The 18,645-nt window shown below is 41.2% G+C and overlaps 1 protein-coding gene across 3 annotated transcripts in view; it reads left to right on the top strand.

The window, feature by feature from the left end:
• Window positions 1-10,296, top strand: part of Astn2 (astrotactin 2) — a 958,131-nt gene extending 947,835 nt beyond the window's left edge. For all 3 annotated transcript variants that reach the window (XM_021201332.2, XM_029539608.1, XM_021201333.2), the window contains one exon: window positions 9,607-10,296. In XM_021201332.2, the coding sequence (XP_021056991.1) occupies window positions 9,607-9,844 (238 nt within the window). In that variant the 3' untranslated portion in view covers window positions 9,845-10,296. The remainder of the gene's footprint in view (window positions 1-9,606) is intronic.
• Window positions 10,297-18,645: the final 8,349 nt, after the last annotated feature.

Here is an 18,645-nt window from a genome sequence, read left to right as displayed (position 1 = left end):
GGTTACTGCAAACAGCTGCTCAAAGAAGACCTGCTGACACCCAGCTGTTCCACCATAAGGTTCCTATTAGGAGACTTGAAAAGCTGAGCTCATAGGTGGCCAGGGACCAGGATTTTCTCCACTCGGAGCATCCTTGACCACTCGTGAGTTCCTCTATCCTTTCAGTTATGTTTAGTCAAGTTGAAAGGATAGTGAGAGGAGAGAAAACACTTGGAGAGATTTGGTTTCAGACCAATGAGCTATAAACAATTTATTTATTTCATCACTCATACTGATTTCCATAGTAGACATTTCTGATAGAACACAGAGTTATCACAGGCTTGGTTCAAACTGAGAACTTTCTCAACCTTGAAAGACAGTCCAATTTCTCATCTGAGAAGAGTTATTACTACCATTGTTGTACCCTTATTGAGAGGCAAGCAAACCTAAGACCATACTCTAGAGTCTTCCAAGATCACGTTGGCTCCTTCCCTATATGTCCAAGATCAGCAGCGTTGGGATAGCAAACATACTGGTAAAAATAATAAACAAGTGTCTGGGATGTGTTCTCACAATACCAGATATGCTTCAATTTTTCCTGCATGTTTTGATATTTAAGAAACAAAAAATGAATTGTGTAGAGTGAATATACATTAAGTGTACTCTTCAGGGAAAGACTGTTAAAGTGATTAATTATACCTCTTCTTCCACAGTATCTTAGGATGGAGAAATTCTGGTGAAAACGGTTACAATTTAGTATGACTTCCAATATAATAAGTGCCCCAAGTTTCCTCACTGATGGATTAACAGATGGGTATAATCTTTTCATCCTTATCAACTTCAACTGAAATAGTTTCTGGTCAATCATTTTTGCCTTTAGTCAAGAAATTAGCTTTTTATCAAGTCTCACGGGCAGGCCTAGTAGTGCATCCTCATAATGACAGTCCCCAGGAGGCTGAGGTGGCAGGAGGTCAAGTCAAGGTCCAACATGGGTAACAAACCACAAAGGAATGTCTTTAAATGGAAAGTACCCATGGTGGCTTATATATCTGAACACTTGGTCCCTAGCTGGTAGTGTTGTGAGGAGGTTGTGGAACCTCTCAGAGGTACAACCTGGCTGGAGGGCATATGCCACTGGGAAAGCAGGCTTTGAAGGTTAATCACCCTCTCCTACTTCCTGCTCACATTCTCTCTGGGTCCTGTGTGTGAGTGAGATGTGATCTCTTAGCACCCTGTTCCTATGCCCAGGGTAGACACCAAGCGTCTAGGACTGTTAGCCGAAATGCACTGTTCTTAAGTTGCTTTGGCTGATGGTGATTTTATCACAGCAACAACAGAAACAACAAATATAACTGTAACACATAGCGAAGTCCTATGTTGAAGAAAACAGAAGAAAGGAAAATGGATTCTACAATTGCTTATGAAGAACCAAGGAGAAGAACCAATCGATGCATCCACTTTCACTAATTACTCACATGTTTAGTATCCATTGGCATATAGGTATCCATCTGTCCCCAATGCTGGCTTCCTGTCTGGGTAAGAGGCCGAGGCTAAATTTTGATAGAGGTTTACTTTGAAAGCAATGCTCATGCACTATTAAGAAGCTGTGGAAGCATGACTTCATTGTTCCAGTTCACCGCACAAGCTAAATATATATTGGTGCATGCACATTGTCCAAGTGGAAATACTGTAATTTCATTCCAAAATTGGTATTACTTATTTAATAGCACACAAATCATATGGCAATATACAAAACAGAATGTAGACATCTTCTAGATATGAGTGCTATCATTTCAGCTCTACCTCAGACATAAAATTACTGACTGACTGCATATACCTTTCCATAGACAGCTGTGAATATAGACATAGATATTTATGGGAAAGGGGAATACACACAGTTTCATGATATCTATATTCACAACTACACCATAAGTGATCTCTGCTGTTTTTTTTACCAAATATACATACCATCACCTGCCTATTCATATCTAAACAATACACTAGAATCTTTCCATTGGTATATGTCTAAATGTATTGTTAGGCAAAGCTCCGTGGTTATGCAGTTAAAAGAATGTATCCCATGGTATTCCAGTTCTCTATTATATACCAACTGGATGTNTTAGATGTTAAAGATGAATTTGTCAAAACCACCTTCATAATTATCTAATGCCTTCCTTAGGTCCACATGATGTAATTTGTGCTATTCCACTGCCTTTACTTGCTAGAAAACTTCCGTGTTTTGATATTTTAAGACAGAAAATATTCCCCATTTGTGTCAATTTGCATTTATTAATCCATTCTTCTTGCAGCTGGGGAATGTTAACTGCACAACTATTATGGACCTGGACATCTATATACCATTTATCTTTTGAATAGTAGATTGGCAATTAAGCAATAGAGAAGCCCTCCTGATATGTAAACTGTAAAGGTCACATCACTAATGAGTCAGAGCCCCAATTCAAAGTATATCTTGCCATATCAAATCAGCATTCTATTCCGTGTGACACATTGCATCCCAAAATGTATGCACAACTAGGAGGCTATATTTTGGAGTCCAACAGTGAAATAAAATGGGTCAGCAGCAATGGAGAAAGCCTGACAGAAAGTGGGGGATGATCCAAAAGACTTCCTGAAGGTGAAAAACTTCATGCTGTCCTTCAATGGAGCCTCAGTGTGTGTGCTGTTCTCTCTGAGAGCAGTGCATTAGACACAGTGACACACTAGCTTTCCTCATGAACTTCTCATAAGAGGTATAGTGGATGGCATTTCTCCATAAATCAAGGCCCCTTTCTTTCATGAAGAACACACAAAAGGGACATGCAGGGATAACTCAGCATAAGAGGAAAACATGAAGACAAGCTTGGAGTTTAGATCCGAGCACTCATGTAAATAATGAGTATGCATGGTGGCGTCTTTCTACGTCAAAGGCAAGGGATCTCAGTGTAAGCTGTCTAACCATACTAGCCATGTCAGTGAGCCCTGCATTCAAACAGACCGACTCCACCTCGATGGATACAGTGGAGAGTGACTGAGGAAGACACACACACACACACACACACACACACACAGAGAGAGAGAGAGAGAGAGAGAGAGAGAGAGAGAGAGGAGAGAGACAGGAGTGCACATCTATATGTATGCAGCTATACTTGCATGTACTGAACAGAGATACACATGGAACACACATGCACACATCTGTACACATACATCAACTACACTCATATACATGAAACATACACAACTATATACATGCACCACACACATACATGAAACACACACATCACACATACACGCACAAAATCACAAAAAAATACCCACTCTAATTTTGGATATTGGCAGCTACTTCTCTAAAATGCACTACTGTGGTCATCTACAGCAAGGGGGCAATCAACTACCATACTGAAGGAATCACATTAAATGTCAAAGACTCTAGTTATAAGGCTGTTAAAATGATGTTATAGTGGCAATTTTAGCATGATGTTCTTTTTTTATTTTCTTTTTTTATTTTATTGTTTTTTTAAAATTAGATACCTTCTTTATTTACATTTCTGTGTTATCCCCTTTTTCTGGGCTCCCCTCTGAAAACCCTCTGTCCCCTCCCACCTCCTACTGCTCCCCAACCCACCCACTCCTGCTTCCTGGCCCCTTTTCTTTGTAACACTTAGTACCTTGCTGCAGCCTTGAGGCAGATCACATGACTTGCTACTGGCTCATTTTGGCCCCATATAGAATGGGAGTGTGATATAGACTCTGACATTGTGATGGGTGCTGAGTTCGATGATCCTGCATGGATAGGTTCTGACAAAGCTGTGGGTACTCAGTTAAAAGCATTACCATCCCCGCTGCTCTACTTCACCCCTTTACCTGCAGCTGCCTTCAGGGCACCCCTGCCTGCCTGCCTCTCCCGTGCCTCCCCCCTGCTCTGAATTCAGCAGGATAGATTGTCCTTCAACATCTCAGTCTGACCACAGTTTAGTAATGCCACTCTACCTTGTCCCACAGCAGGCCTACTTTCCCCTGCTGCGGCCTGCGCGAGGCACAGAGGATGCAATTTTTACTTACTTTTCTCTGCCCTCCTCAGTTCTGGAGAAATTCTTACAGCCTTGTCATGCATGCCCCTGACTCTCATTAATTTGGTATTACCTAACCCAGAGACATTTAAGCTCAACCTGTGAGGCAGGGAGGAAGAAGAGGGGCCTGGATCAATGACTAATTGGATAGCAGTGATGGAAATGGAATGAATGTCATAGGTTCTGCACTTCCCAGGGAACTGACAGCTAGGTCCAGCTCCTGACTTTTCCATTGGTTATCCTTCCCCAATTCTTTCTAGTAATGCATGACAAATTAACCATCTTCCTTCATGTCTTTTCTCCTTTCCCAGCAGGCATAAGCCCTGACTCCAGTGAGGGAGATTTCATTCTTGGTCTTTGCAAAACATAGTCACTTTGACCTAGGACTTCCCTAACCCCACAGGAATGCTTGAAGCAGATCTGATCTTTGATTTCTGATTCTCTACAGCCTATAGCTTGTTACCTAGCACTCTGGCCTTCAGTCTCTTTCCCTTATCCTAGTCTTCTCCCACCTCTGGGCACCTCCAATTCGTCTGTACCTGCTTCGTTTTCAGTGTCCTCTGTTGTTGTCTAAATGCACACTTTAAATTAGCATTTGCTATCTACCTGCTTGTCCTGTGGTAATCATTTCAGCTCATCCATCAACATTCCTACAGATTAAGTGTCCTGAATCCTGTTTGACAAATGAGGAAACTGATGATCGAAACAGGATAATGGATCCTAAGGCCAAGCTTTCCCCCATAAACACTATGCCAATGTGTTTCTACCATTTATCATTTAGAGTCAAGCTGTCTCATCTGCCACTGTCACTTTTACCATTTCAATTTTATAGCTGTGGAAAGTAAGGGTACTGTTGAAGAATCAAAGTAATCAAGTAATCAGAGATGGTAAAGGATTTTGCCTCAACTTTGTACCATCAGGAATACTGGTTCTGGATGTATCCACTATTGACAAAAGTCATTCCTTTAATGTACTTCCTTCTTATTAACCTGAATACTAACCCTAACCTCATATCAAAGCTCTGTTTTCCCATCCATACAGAGAGAAGCTTTGCGTAATTGAGTTCTAAAGCTCTCTCTGAAGAAATTGCAGGCTTTTGAAGGCAAAGCATTTGGGCATGTTGGAAAAACACCTTTCTCAGCCTCACTTTTTTTTTTCTTGTTCTTGTTTGTGACTGCCTACTTCCTCTAATGATTCTCTATTGCCCAGAGAATAAAATAAAAATCCAAGTGTGGCATAGGAAAATCTAGATGGTCTTATATCTGCCATGGCCGCCCACATTTTTCTTTAACCATCAATTTTCTTCAACTGCTGGTGTAATTAAGCTCATTTATCTGACGCATGTATTCCATTATTGACTACACATATCTGCTGCGCTACTCTTTGAGAAGACTTCCTGAGTTCCTTCAGGAGTTACATATTCTCCACCTCCTTTCTCATCTTCTATAGTCTTCTAATACACATCCTCACGTTTTCCAGTTCAGCGCTCTTGCTCCTCAATAAGAGGCAGTTACTGCCTCTGCAGCCTCCTCTAATTTTGACACTTAGTGCTTTAGCCAGATCACAATCTATCCCAACTACTGGATTGACAAACAACAGCAAATGGCACCCTAATGACAGTGTTAGCCTTGGTGGTGGTGATGGTGATGGTGGCCATGGCTGTGCTGCTGTTTAGAGGGAAGACATTTTCCAATATGTATCACATGCTTTCCATGTAGACTTTCCTAAGACTATTGTGTTACAGCTTTCGTGGTTTTAAATGTACTAATTAAGACCTACTGTAGACCTGTAAGGTGAACCATCTGATGTTCCTTTTTTGTAGTTGAGAAAACAGAGCAGATAGCTTTTCACCATCCTGGAAAACATTCAAACCAGCATCCCTAAGTCAAACAAAGGGAAAGAGAGCGCGTCCAGATGTGCTCCCAGCCTGATTCTCGCTGTTGGTCTTACCTTCCACGACTTGCGTTCCAAAGCAGCAAAACCCATTTTCAAACGATGTAGATCCCATCCAGTTTCTTTCTCTGTCTAAAGGTTGGAGAGGCTGAGTGCAGCAATGAAACTGGACATGTACAAATTTCATGTGAAAAATTATACAGGTGAAACACTTTATGACTTTTTAATTTTTTTTCTTTTGTAACTCCATTGGGTGATTCTTGAGTGTTAACTTTATGAATGATAACGCTGTATCAGCTTTATTTAGTCTGACAGGGGAAATTGGAAATGAATATGATCAAAACCCGGTGTATAAATGTCTGAAACGCTCAGAAAATAAATTTGAACCATATAGTTTTTTTAAAGTTTGGTTTACCCTCCACCCCTGCCATTACCTGCAACTATATAACCAGAGATTTCACCTATGAAGAATTTAATGTAGATTTATTATCCTCTTTCTCTCTTATTCATTTATTTGATTTTTGAGACAGAATTGTGTGTGTCTGGACTGACCTGGAATTCACTGTGTAGCCATGGGTTAGCCTTGAGTGCTTGACTATCATGCTCTGCTTTGGGGGTGCTAGGATTACTGGCATATACTAGGTTTGTGGGGATGCAACCCAGGAGTTCAAGCATTCTACTGAGCTAAGTCCACAGCCCTCCATTTTTTAATGTTTGCAACAGTATCTTATAGAGAGAGTAATGCACACTGCATAGTTAAGACAGGGTAACGGAAGCAGCAGTTTTTGACGATCACCTAGCTGGCATGTGACTGAGCTGGAATCTAAATCACTATTAATGTAAACACTGGAGATAACACGGGAACATGGATATGGGAACACCAGCCTATTTCCATCCTGCTGCTTCAGCCCCTGCAACCCACCCCCAACACAGCACGAGTACTGTGTTCCAAATCCCCAGGGATTTTCCACATTCCTCTGTCTCTGGCTTACCCCTGCTGCCTGTTAAGCCTTCCGCTCTGCATCTAACAGTCAACACAAGCTCCTCTACCACTAGGGAGCTTTTTTGGACAGCCGTAGCCCCACTTTGACACCTTTTTCAATGTCCTACAACACTTGTCACTTACCTTTAATTCATTGTTCTTGGCTCCTGTATCACAATCTTCATCCATCTGCTTTTCTCATAGAATCTATTGAATCAAAACATGGCTATAAAATATTCTCAACCAACAGGCAAGCATGTATTATGTTATCTCCTTTAGCTTCATCATACCCCCCCTTTTTTTTTTAAAGAAGGTGAGTTTATAAAGCATTGATAGATTTTTCCAAAGACATAGAACTATTAACAAATGGAAAAGGAAAACCAGAGACAGATGGCTCAGTGGACATAAATGCCACACAAGCTGGATATTCTGAGTTCAGACACCTGCAATTCAAGTAAAAACCAGAAACAGAGGTGAGTGTTGGTAGTCGCACCACTCCAATGGGAACATGGGGGGAAAATGGAAAAATTTTCAGATGCTCTCAGGCTACATAGACTGGGATGTGCAGCATAGAAGGAAACACCAAGAGAGACTGTGTCTCACATAAGGTAGAAGGTGAGGACTAGTTTCCAAGGTTGTCCTCACTTCCTCTTGTACACCACAACATGTACCCACCCTCACACATAAATATGTACACACGTGTAAGTAAATATATTTTAAAAAATAAGTGCAGAGGGACTAGAGGGATATCTTGGGTTTAAAAGCACATGTTGCTCTTGTGGGAGATCTGGGTTCCATTTCCAAAACACATATGGTGACTCATAACCATCTATTACTCCAGTTCCAAGGTATTCAATGAGCCCTTCTGAGAAAACCAAATTTGCACGAGGTACCATGCATACATGCAGGCAAAACAGCCATGAACATAAAGTAAAGTACATAAACCATAAAGAAAAAATAATAAACACTAAACAAGTAAGACCAGAGCCAGAGTTCGAACAAGAAAGGATGACAAATACACTCCTTGAGCTTCTTGTAGGGTTGGGAGCAATTGCCTTCTAGGAGGGAGGCCTGTGGATGGAGTGTGATCATAAAATGGTGAATTCTTGGCTCCTCACAAAATATTCCACCCAAGTGGTGAACTATACAAAGAGGACTTTTTGAAAGGCACCTCATAAATCATGCCTACGAAATGTAATACACAAGTCCAGTCCCTTTTCAGCCACCACACAGGTGCCTAGCATAGTCTCCAATTTGTGGGGTCTATATTATAAAACGCCTTCTCTCCCAGGGTCTCCAGGGGTCATGGAAAGGACACAGAGAGAAAGATGCAGATGCAGACTTTTCTTAGTTCCCAGGACCCATGAGCATCTAAAAGATGCTGGAATGTAAAGAAGCACGTTTCATGTGGAGTATGATCTGGGAAAGAGGCCTTCCTTTCCTTCTCTAAGCTTCTGTGTCTACATCTTTGATAATAGTTTAGCTGGCTAGTTAAGTCTGTGATTCTTAGAAGGTTCCTGGAAAGGATATTTTGAAATGCCAGGAGTCAATTTTATTGTCATGACAAATGTGTGGTGCTGTGTATACCTGATGAGAAGAAGCTGGAAGCTGGTGATCAGTATCCTACATGATTGTTCCTATGGGAAAAAATTAATAGTACTGTTAAAAACAAAAACAAAATCCTTGGACTAGGAGATACCAAAGATCTCACCTAGCACAGACTATGTAGCTATCATTCTCTACTACTAGAGGAATAGTCCATATAAGTTCCAAATGGGGACCATCAGATGGAATGATTCTTGCTTAAATGAGTATTTAGATTAACCTTGGTCCTGTCACATCATGGTAACAGTATATTGGAAGCTTATTGTGTGAATACACTTGACCTAACTCATGCGTCCTCTCAGAAGCAATGGAGGAGGGCAAAGCAGCCATCACTAGTTGAGGGATGGTCTAGAGGACTACAGTGAAGTTCTAATTTGACAATATTCACATTTAGACGTTGATGAAACAGAAACCCAGGTGGCATGATTTCCAAATGTCATGACAGGGAGAAAAATGCGTGAGTCACCAAAGCCAAAGGGGCACATCTAGAAAAGGACTGGACTCACAACTCTGGCTCGAGTGGTCAATAACTTAATATTTGACTTTGGTCAAGTAATTTTCTTTTTCTGACTATAGTTTCCTCATTTGTTAACTGGGAGTGAAAACAAACATTCAGGAAGGATGCAAACATGTAATAAATATATAAAACATTTAATAAATATATAAAAAACATATATGAACATATATGAAGTAATATTCATTAACTTTGTAGCATTTGGTGTCAAATTATAGTTTTTTTCTAGATGTTTTTAAATCATTACTGTAGTAATTTCTGTTGGTCAGAGTTCTGAGACTGGTGTTTTGTCACAAATCACAATTCAGTGAATGAAACTGAGAAAGACAGATCCTAAAGTTGTCCTTCTGGGGAAGGATCGAAGCATCAGTACTCAGCCAGAGGCTTGCATTTGTAAGAACATTCCATCATAGTCCCAGGTAACTCTTGAGTAATTTAAAGTAACCAAACTAAAGTTGGAAATGGGTGAAATATATAGCTTGGGTAAGACCTATTTTAACAACTGTTGACCTTATTTAAGATGTCCTCTGGACTTCACCCTGTTTCTGTCTCTTTGTGCCATTTAGGAAGGCTCATCTGATTCTGCGGAGGCTGGAGAGGGTCAGCAGCCACTGTTCTAGTCTCTTAAGAAGCGCCTACATCCAGAGTCGTGTGGACACCATACCCTATCTCTTCTGCCGCAGTGAGGAGGTCCGGCCTGCAGGGATGGTGTGGTACAGCATCCTCAAAGACACCAAAATCACATGTGAGGAGAAGATGGTGTCTATGGCCCGAAACACGTACGGGGAAACCAAAGGCCGGTGAGGGAGGGCACTACCCTCCGTGAGCACAGAGACGCTCTTAGGGGGAGCACGACTTTCATGGATCCTGGGACCTGGGTGGGCTGGGGGACAGCTGAGGGGCCTGGCACATGACACTTGCCAGCAAGGCCAAAGCAAACTGTTTCTCCGTGGACAGACAACAGAGAACTTTGTAACCAATGGAATTATTCATTTTTCTCTTTTATTTTTTCTAAGATATTATTTGACTCTATCAAATGTCTCTCCTTTTTAAACCTTTTCTTATGGATGGAAGTCAATGTGGCAGCAGGAGCTTTCGGGCGGAGACCAAGGAGCCTTGCATTATCTTCCTCCCTCCTGCCACCATGGATCCCCCTGAAAAGAGACCCGTGGAGAGACAATTTGACTATTTCAGCATTAGCAAGAATGCCCTAGAATTGTTGCAGCAAGGAAGCTTGGGTCTTTAAGGATCTCTCTCTCTCTCTCTCTCTCTCTCTCTCTCTCTCTCACCTCTCTCTCATTGCATTTGCAGGCCCACTGCTTCTTTCTGCTACCTGTGGGTCTCTACAGGATTTTCTGTGCATTAAAATTCCTATTGTCTCTCTTTCTGCTTGGGTGATGTTTCTTCCCGATGAAGTATGTTTGAGGAGTCTCTGTCTATGCATGAAACATATATTGATTAATGAGGTACTGTATGGAGGACACAGGTTGACCAAAGCAGGCATAGGAGTTTTCTGACCTGTAAGAACTTATAGTCTAGTGGTTACTGTAGAAAAGACCTAGGTAGTGGTAGCTTTGCCACAGATGAATGAACTCTTTCTAGATGTGTCTGGATCATAAAGTATGCTGGAGGAGTTATAAAGTGCTTGCTTGAAAACACAATAGCTTATCCCAAAGAATGAGGAAGAAGTCAGAAAAAATCGGAAAATGAAGGATATGGTCCAAGAAAAGGAACAAGCCATGATCAAAAGCAGGGAAATATAAAATCTTACTTTTGCCAAAGAAGCTTTTATTAAGAGTAGGAAATACTGAATTTAGTGTGAGCACAAGTAGCATTTATTTGCAGAATCATACACAACTTCTCAGTGCCCATATTATTTAGGAAATCAATAGGTTTTCCTCCAGCATCTATCAATTCCCCATCATCTCTTAGTGAGGAGTGGGACCTTATAAACCCCTTATACACACATGGTGAAATGATATCAAGTCCAGCCTTGTGCGGCTCTTATACAAGTAACCACAACTTTATTAAGTGAGCTCATGGAAACAATGATTGTGTCATGTATAGAAGAAAAGTATACAGGGGGTTGTAAAACAGGGTAAAAGGGTAAAGGGTGATCGGCACTCCGTATGTGTATATATAAAATGGTCAATATTATCTTTTTTTCACATTTCTTTTTTTTTACTTAAGTGTTTATTTTACTAAACATTTATGGTAGGCCTCCTCATCATTCCCACCCCCACACACACACACTTTTTTTATTAGATTTTTTTTTCTTTACATTTCAAATGTTATCCCCTTTCCTGTTTTCCCCTCTGAAAACCTCCTATCCCCAGAGCTCCCTGGGACTCAACCACCAACCAAAGAAAACACATGGTGGGACTCATGGCTCTAGCTGCATATGTAGCAGAGGGTGGCCTAGTTGGTCATCAGTGAGAGGAGAGGCCCTTGGTCCTGTCAACATTATTTAAAAAAAAATGGAAAGATTTAAAAAATAAAGTTGGAATCAAAGTAAGACATAGTAGGGAAGAGGTTGGGAGGTCAGCAGCTTGTGAAACCTTGTCAACAAGCATGTCATATCTTAAGTAACTAGGCTCTGTTTGTTGTATGACTTTACCTAAGACATGAAATAGTAATCTCTATGAAAAGTCACTCCAACTACAGTATGCGTGACAGATTGGACACAATGTCGAAGAGAAGCTAGCTATTATCTCTTTCCAGGCAAGCGATAATGATGGCAGCCTAGATCCTAACGTCAGCAGGACACCTCCCAACCATGGAATATTTATTGACTTACTTGTTTTACCTGTTCATTTTTACACAGACATAAAGAGGCAAAATTGAAATTTCCATTCAATGGCAATCCTACTGCTACCCTGCACTTCCTGGGCATTGGCAGGGGTTGTGATGAGTTTAAAGAGGTGTTTTTACATTCACAATACCTTGTTGTTACCTCACTGATGTTTTCCTGGACCCTAGTCACTAGAGAGAATGAGATGTAGATAAAGTTATGTCATCGTTAAAAGATGGTACCTGTCTCAGAACAGAGTTGAGGGCACTGTGGGGCTCCAGAGGAGGAAAAGATGCTGAAACTGTTAAAAAATACATTTGATATTTATTTATTTATCTATTTATTTATATCAGAGCTTCTAAGATCGTGTCTTAAAAACCTATACATTGGGTCATTTCCCCCAATGCTTTGATCTGTATAAGGAAAATGTGAATGCCAATTACAGCTCTCTCGGATGATTTATGTGCACAGGGATCTCCATAACCTTCAGCATCATTTTCTCTGAGGAAGGTTAATTATGATGGAGTCCACACACCTGGAAGTATAAAGGCAGAGCTTTGATGGTGAGTTTTTCTGTAGTGTTGTTGCTCATCTTCTCAAAGTGGAGCCAACATTTCACCAAAAGATAAAAATAAAGACTCAAAAATGTAATAGTTACCATGCACTGAGTACTTGCTGGATGCTAATCCCTCTTCTGAATGCCTCTGCTCCTAAACCTAAGGCTAGGCTTTCTCTGAGCCAGCACACTGCTACAACCTTTCGTGGCAACAGAAAGGGTTCAACCTAGCTAGGTACTGTGGCACAAACCTTCAAGGCCAGAGCTCAGGAGGCACAGGCAAGAGGATCTCTGTGAGTTCAAGGTCAGCCTGGCTTACATAGTGAGCTCTAAAGGAGGCAGGGCTACATAGATGTGACACTGTCTCGAAACACCATCTCCTGAATGAGAGGAAAAGGAAAAGGGGAAAAGGACAAAGACAAGGACTCAACCTGATGGAAAATTCAGCCCAACGGCGGACAAAAATAAACCTGCTCAGTATGCTGAGGCAGTGAGCTGAGTCTGAAGAATTTTGACTCTCTCTTCTACTGTTCACCAACCATAGCATTTAGGTGAGTAACTTGACATCTTAAATTCAGTTTTCCTGTCAAGGAATTGGACCAATAATACTCTTGCCTGGTGGGATTGCTGTACAAGTGTGCAAGTGAAGTAGGTAAGAGCTAGAATGGAGAGAAAGGGGAGTGGGGGAAGCTAGGACACACTTGATAACACTTATGGTAGTAATAGTACGGTTTTGTAATCCTAATGGAAATATGGATATTATAATATTATATTAGGAATAATATGAATCTTAGGGAAATCACTAGGAATCCAGTTTGAAAGAAAGTTTACTGAGCTCTGATTAATAGGTAAAAGTATGAAGATGCATAGATGTCTTAGTCAGCAGTGTTTGCTGCACAAGTAGAAAGACCTGATTTTCTGTCTCCAAATGCCACATTAAAAGTACCATGTCAGTGGCAAGCATCTGCAATCCTAACCCTGAGAAGTGGAGACAAGCAGAGCTCCAGGGTTAGTGGGAGACCCTATCTCAGAAGAATAAGATGGGCAGCAAAGAGGAAGACACCAATGTTAACTATCAACTGGTCTTCATATTCAAACACACACACACACACACACACACACATACCACACAAAGGTAGAATTAATGACTAATTGTTCTATGAGTTATGATAACCTAAATACTGTCAGAGATCAAACTCAAAACTAAGCAGTCATAATGTCAGGATTTTGCACACTATCATGATGGTCCCCCTCCCGAAGCCAAGTGATTTTCCCTGAAGCTCTCACAGATGGTGATGATCCCAGGTGTACTTTCTGGCAGGCTTCTCCTAACTCCTTCTCCCCTCCGATCCCTCACTGGCTTCAGCTGTCTTTCCCTGATCTGTGGAGTCTGTTGCCTTTCTCAGCCATCATAATGCTCACAATAATAAGGCAGAAGCTTGATAAGACAGGTGTGTGTGTGTGTGTGTGTGTGTGTGTGAGAGAGAGAGAGAGAGAGAGAGAGAGAGAGAGAGAGAGAGAGAGAGAGAGAGAGAGAGAGACTTGTTTAAAGGCAATAAGACAAAGAAGGATAGCAAATAGATGTCAGCTACCATACAAACAAGCACACATACACAGACATACACATACACATACACACACGCGCTCACCAAACAAAACTACTTTAAGCAGACTTCATGAGAGTTCCTTACACTAAACAAGTCCAAATGGCTTCCATTTAGGAAGTCATCCTCTCAATGTCTCCACACATCCCCGCACTTATCTCATTGAACCATGTATAAAGCATCCATGCCCCTTTCTGATTGCATTTTTTTAGAAAACTAAGATTTAGGCAGACTGGCTGTAAACTCTGTACCTCGTAAGTGAAGATGTTGGATTACCGATGTCTAAAGTATGGCAGGTGAGTTATTCCAGTTGGTGAACATTGCGCTTGTTACAACCAAAGGTAAGTCAAAAGCTGAGTCTGCTTTCGAGCTTGGATCTGAGAGTTATTTTCCAGGTGTTGGACACTGAGACAAGGAAGATTCAATTCTGCCCTTGAGAATTTAACTTCCTAAACACAGTGTGATAAAATCAGACATTCTGAAATCAAGCCAATCTGATTTTAAATATTAGTTAGGCAGTTTACATTGGGGAAGGGCTGAACTTGAAGAGAAATCTGGAAGGCAAACTGGACAGGTCTTGTCATCTAAGAACCTCATGTTTGGTTAGCAGACAGCATCTAAACTGCTATAAGTCTCGATCTCCTCACCTACTGAAGGGTTAAATACACCATTTTTTTCATCAATGCTGAGAATGCTAAATTAAAAACTGGAGATAATGTTAGGAAATTTTATGTATAAGCAGTTATGGTGCAGTGACATATTTATACATGAAAGAAGAGGTGCTATGGTCTCCTTCATCAATGTAATTGTTGCATGGGTGAACGTATAGGAGTTCAGCAAGCAGAGCAGAAGAGAAAGAAAAAAAGACCAGTGTTTCCCTGAAAGTGTGCTATACTTAAGGAATAAATAGTCTGAGCAATAAAATAGAAGGTGTTTGGAGAGGAGGACAGAACCAGCTGTGTTCATGGTTGAAAATTGCAGTGTGTCATAAAGAGATGATAATTTCTAAAGACCTATATCTGGTCTCGTAGTAGAAAGCTAGTGACACAGAAACTAGACAGGAGGCTGGATGTGGAGATGGGAGATAGGGAAGCCTAAGCTAAGGTTATGGCAAGGAACTACTGAATTTGGAGTATGTTAAATAAGTTGACTCAAGGCTATGGGCATGTTCAAGATGGCTAGACCTACCTGTAGATGTAGAATAGAGTAGATACAGAATCACATATGCGCCATAAGAAGTATATGGAAGAAACATGATTTGTGTCATTTGAATACTTTAGAGAATAGTGGTTCCAACTTTCCTAGTGCCTCTCGTTATGGTCACCAACCCTAAAATTATTTCATTCCTGCTTCATAACTGTAATTTTCCTTCTGTTATGAGTCATAATGTAAACATCTGTGTTTTCCCATGGTCTTTGTGGGCTCATGACCCACACAGGTTGAGAACTACTGCTGGAATCAAAGATATCACTTATGTAAAAAACACACACGGGTCTTTGCTTAAACGCTGGACAGTTCTGTGAGATAATGAAGTGCGGGACTTAAGTCAAAAGTACCTAGTCCTTCCCTTCGTCTTCCTCCCCTTCCTCCTTTTCCTCTTTTTTTAATCCTCCTCTCCTACTTCTTTCTCATCCTACTTCTCTAATGGGCTTTCTTTTCCTCCTCTAACTCATCTTCTTCTCTTCCTTTTTCTTCTCTTCTTCCTCCTCCTTTGTCATTACATCATCATCTTCACTTTCCTCATGGTTATCAGTATCATCCTTTGATTGGTTTATTATTGGTTTCCAGATTCTTTACAAAATAATGCATGGATTAACATACCCATTTTATAGATGATATGGTATTTAACAAATTTCCTAATCTCTGCAGCTATTGTGATGGACCCCAAATCCTACCTCAGATCCCATCTGACCTCACTGTTAATACTATCTGCTCTTACTCTTAGAGGTAGGCAACTCTGAGTTCTGGCCCCTTTTGACTGGTACAATGGTGTATGACTTTGAGCAGCTACTTGTCCTTTAGGAACTCAGTTCTCCATATTATCGCTTCAAACTGGGAGAAGTGTGTGTGTTATAGGCATGAAACATTATATTTTGTTATGACTCTTGCACAAAGAAAGATTCTTCATTTCTCTCCATTTCCTATTCACCATTTCACTTTGAGGTTTTCTCTGAATACCCTTAGATGTGACTGAAGTCTCAGCAAAGTCATGTAAGTCTCAGTAAGGAGATGGCCATAGAGAACTGGGGTCCCTGACTCTCAACTTTTTCATATTTCTTTCTATGATTACAAAAACCACTGGTTGGTAATGACCTAGGCAAATGACAACTCACATAAGCACATGTGCTTTTATTTATCTTTTTCCAATTGGGAAAAATAGCTATGTCCCTTACATTGTTCTCGAAAAGATTAAATAAGTCAATGCATGTTAGATACAACAGTACACAGCATGTAAGAAGTTCTATATAAGTGTAAATCATTGTGGTCATTCTTAAACTAAGTGCTTTAGTTTCTAGCTACATAAAACATCTCACAAATGTCCTTTCATTTATATCTCTCAACCTCTGCATTTTCACTCTCCTTTGAGGGAAAGGCTTTATAACTTGGGCAGGGCTGCTTTAAGTGTCATTAACTAGTTCCCTGAGAAACGTTGCTGTTCATAGAAAACCCCAGTATTTTTCTCTCTGAATTCTCACTTTCTTTGTTTTAGCTCTTTCTACAACCCTTGCTATTCTTATCACAGGACTATAAACCACACAAAGGCATGGTCTGGGTCCAATTCTATATAGGTCCTGGAACTCTACACTGGACTCAGGTTATAGACTTATGAAAGTTGAACTTGCTTCTGTAAGATGACTTGGAGAGAAGATTCCCCAGGCACAGGAGAAGACCTGTGATCCTTTAAGAACAGTGGCCCTTCCAATTTACATTATCAGTGCAGCTTACAAAGGGACTGAAGAAAAGTCCATAGCCAAACAAAACCCACTAGCTTCGTGGGGTGTGTGCTTTTAATTGACCTTTACCCGTAAAACTGCCAGACCCTGAAGGGTGTTCCCTGTCTCTCTCCTGTTGGAAACTTTGCCCCGTGTGTTTGTACATATTATACCCAAAGCCAAGCTGCTCTGTGCCTCTTTTACAGGGGTTGGCAGCAGGAAAGGACAAGGATCCACAGGTGTGTCCTGCTGGAGAAGCTGCCATCTGTGCCTCCCCTGCCTGCCCTGCTCCCCCACACACGCCTCTCTCTCTCTCTCTCTCTCTCTCTCTCTCTCTCTCTCTCTCTCTCTCTCTCTGTGTGTGTGTGTGTGTGTGTATGTACATGAATTCATATAAGTGTGGCAAAGAAGTTAGGGAGTTTTTCATTTCAGGTGCTAAGTACCCAACTCAAGATTTTTGATACCACCGTGACACTGGCAGGCTTTGGTGTCTTTCCAGAGCCAGTTTCTTCCTGGATGTACCTTCAGTGTCTCTTCCTAAGTAAGTTGCTCTCACTTCAGCTTCCTTGTAGAGTCATTCTTCTCTAGTGTTCTAGGATTTGCAACCTCTTGTGGCCTGCTGTTGCAACACTTAGAGGTAAACAGCCCTGCATATTTGCAGAGGACATTGATGTTTACAAAGCAAACTCTTGGAACGACATTTTCCAGGAAAGCTGCATGTCTCTAGTATTCAGGATAAGTTCCACAGTTGGGAAAAGGCTCAAAAAAAATTGTGCTAATACTGTGTCATGACATCTGAAAACCATTCTTCTTTGTACCTACTAGGGCAGGCCTCATGATCTGTACCTTGTGGATAAGGACTTGGAAAGTGAGATAGGCTTTGAGTTTACACTGGATCTTTCAGCCAGAATAGGCCTGCATGCTTCTTCCTTCACATGCTAAATTCCTGTGGAGTTGACTAACATATTTGGAGATGCTTGAGGGGTCCCTGATGACTGGAGAGTATGTGTAGAAGGACTAGCCTTGGCATCTTTCCTCTCAGTTAGAGAATGAGATGCGAAAGACAAATTTCAAAAACAAGATCGATTGCCACTTGTTGAGCACCGTCCATGGCCAGGATCTATGCCAAACATACTAGTTACAACATCTCCCTTAGTTTTCCTCCACACTCCATATGCCAGCTGTCAACACTCCCATCTCAGAGAACAGAGCTTTAGACTCAGGGAAGTGGTTCCTGGAGTCATAGTAAGTTAGGAAGAAGCCAGGATACCAATCTAACTGTACACATAGACGCTTAACAACTCCAATCTCATAATTATTTCAGAGACCAGTGTTCCCATTTCAGCAGGGCAGAGACCAAGAGCAAGGAAGGAAAATGAACCTAGCCAAGTTCATACAGGTGGCAGAACCAAGAGTAAATTATCCCCTGATTTTTATCTCTAATACATTCCCAACCCCACAGTGACCCCAGGCCCATACTTGTTCCTGAACTCTGGGCAGGTAGTGAAGGCAGAGGGAGAAAAAAAAAAACCCAAAACTTAACTCTCCTCAGACTCAAGATATGTGCCAAGTCAGGCTAGCCTCCCCAGGTGGTTCTGTAGCACAAACAACAGCCTGCTTGTGGTTCACTAGGTTTTACGGTCAGAAATGACGTCGTTTCTTCATTCCCTTGCAAGCTTTTCAGCTCTACAGAGAATAAACAGTCTTCCTGAGGCAGAACA

Source organism: Mus pahari, chromosome 6, assembly GCF_900095145.1.
Source record: "Mus pahari chromosome 6, PAHARI_EIJ_v1.1, whole genome shotgun sequence".
NCBI classification, from domain to species: domain Eukaryota; kingdom Metazoa; phylum Chordata; class Mammalia; order Rodentia; family Muridae; genus Mus; species Mus pahari.
This window is presented reverse-complemented; position numbering and strand designations above follow the sequence as displayed.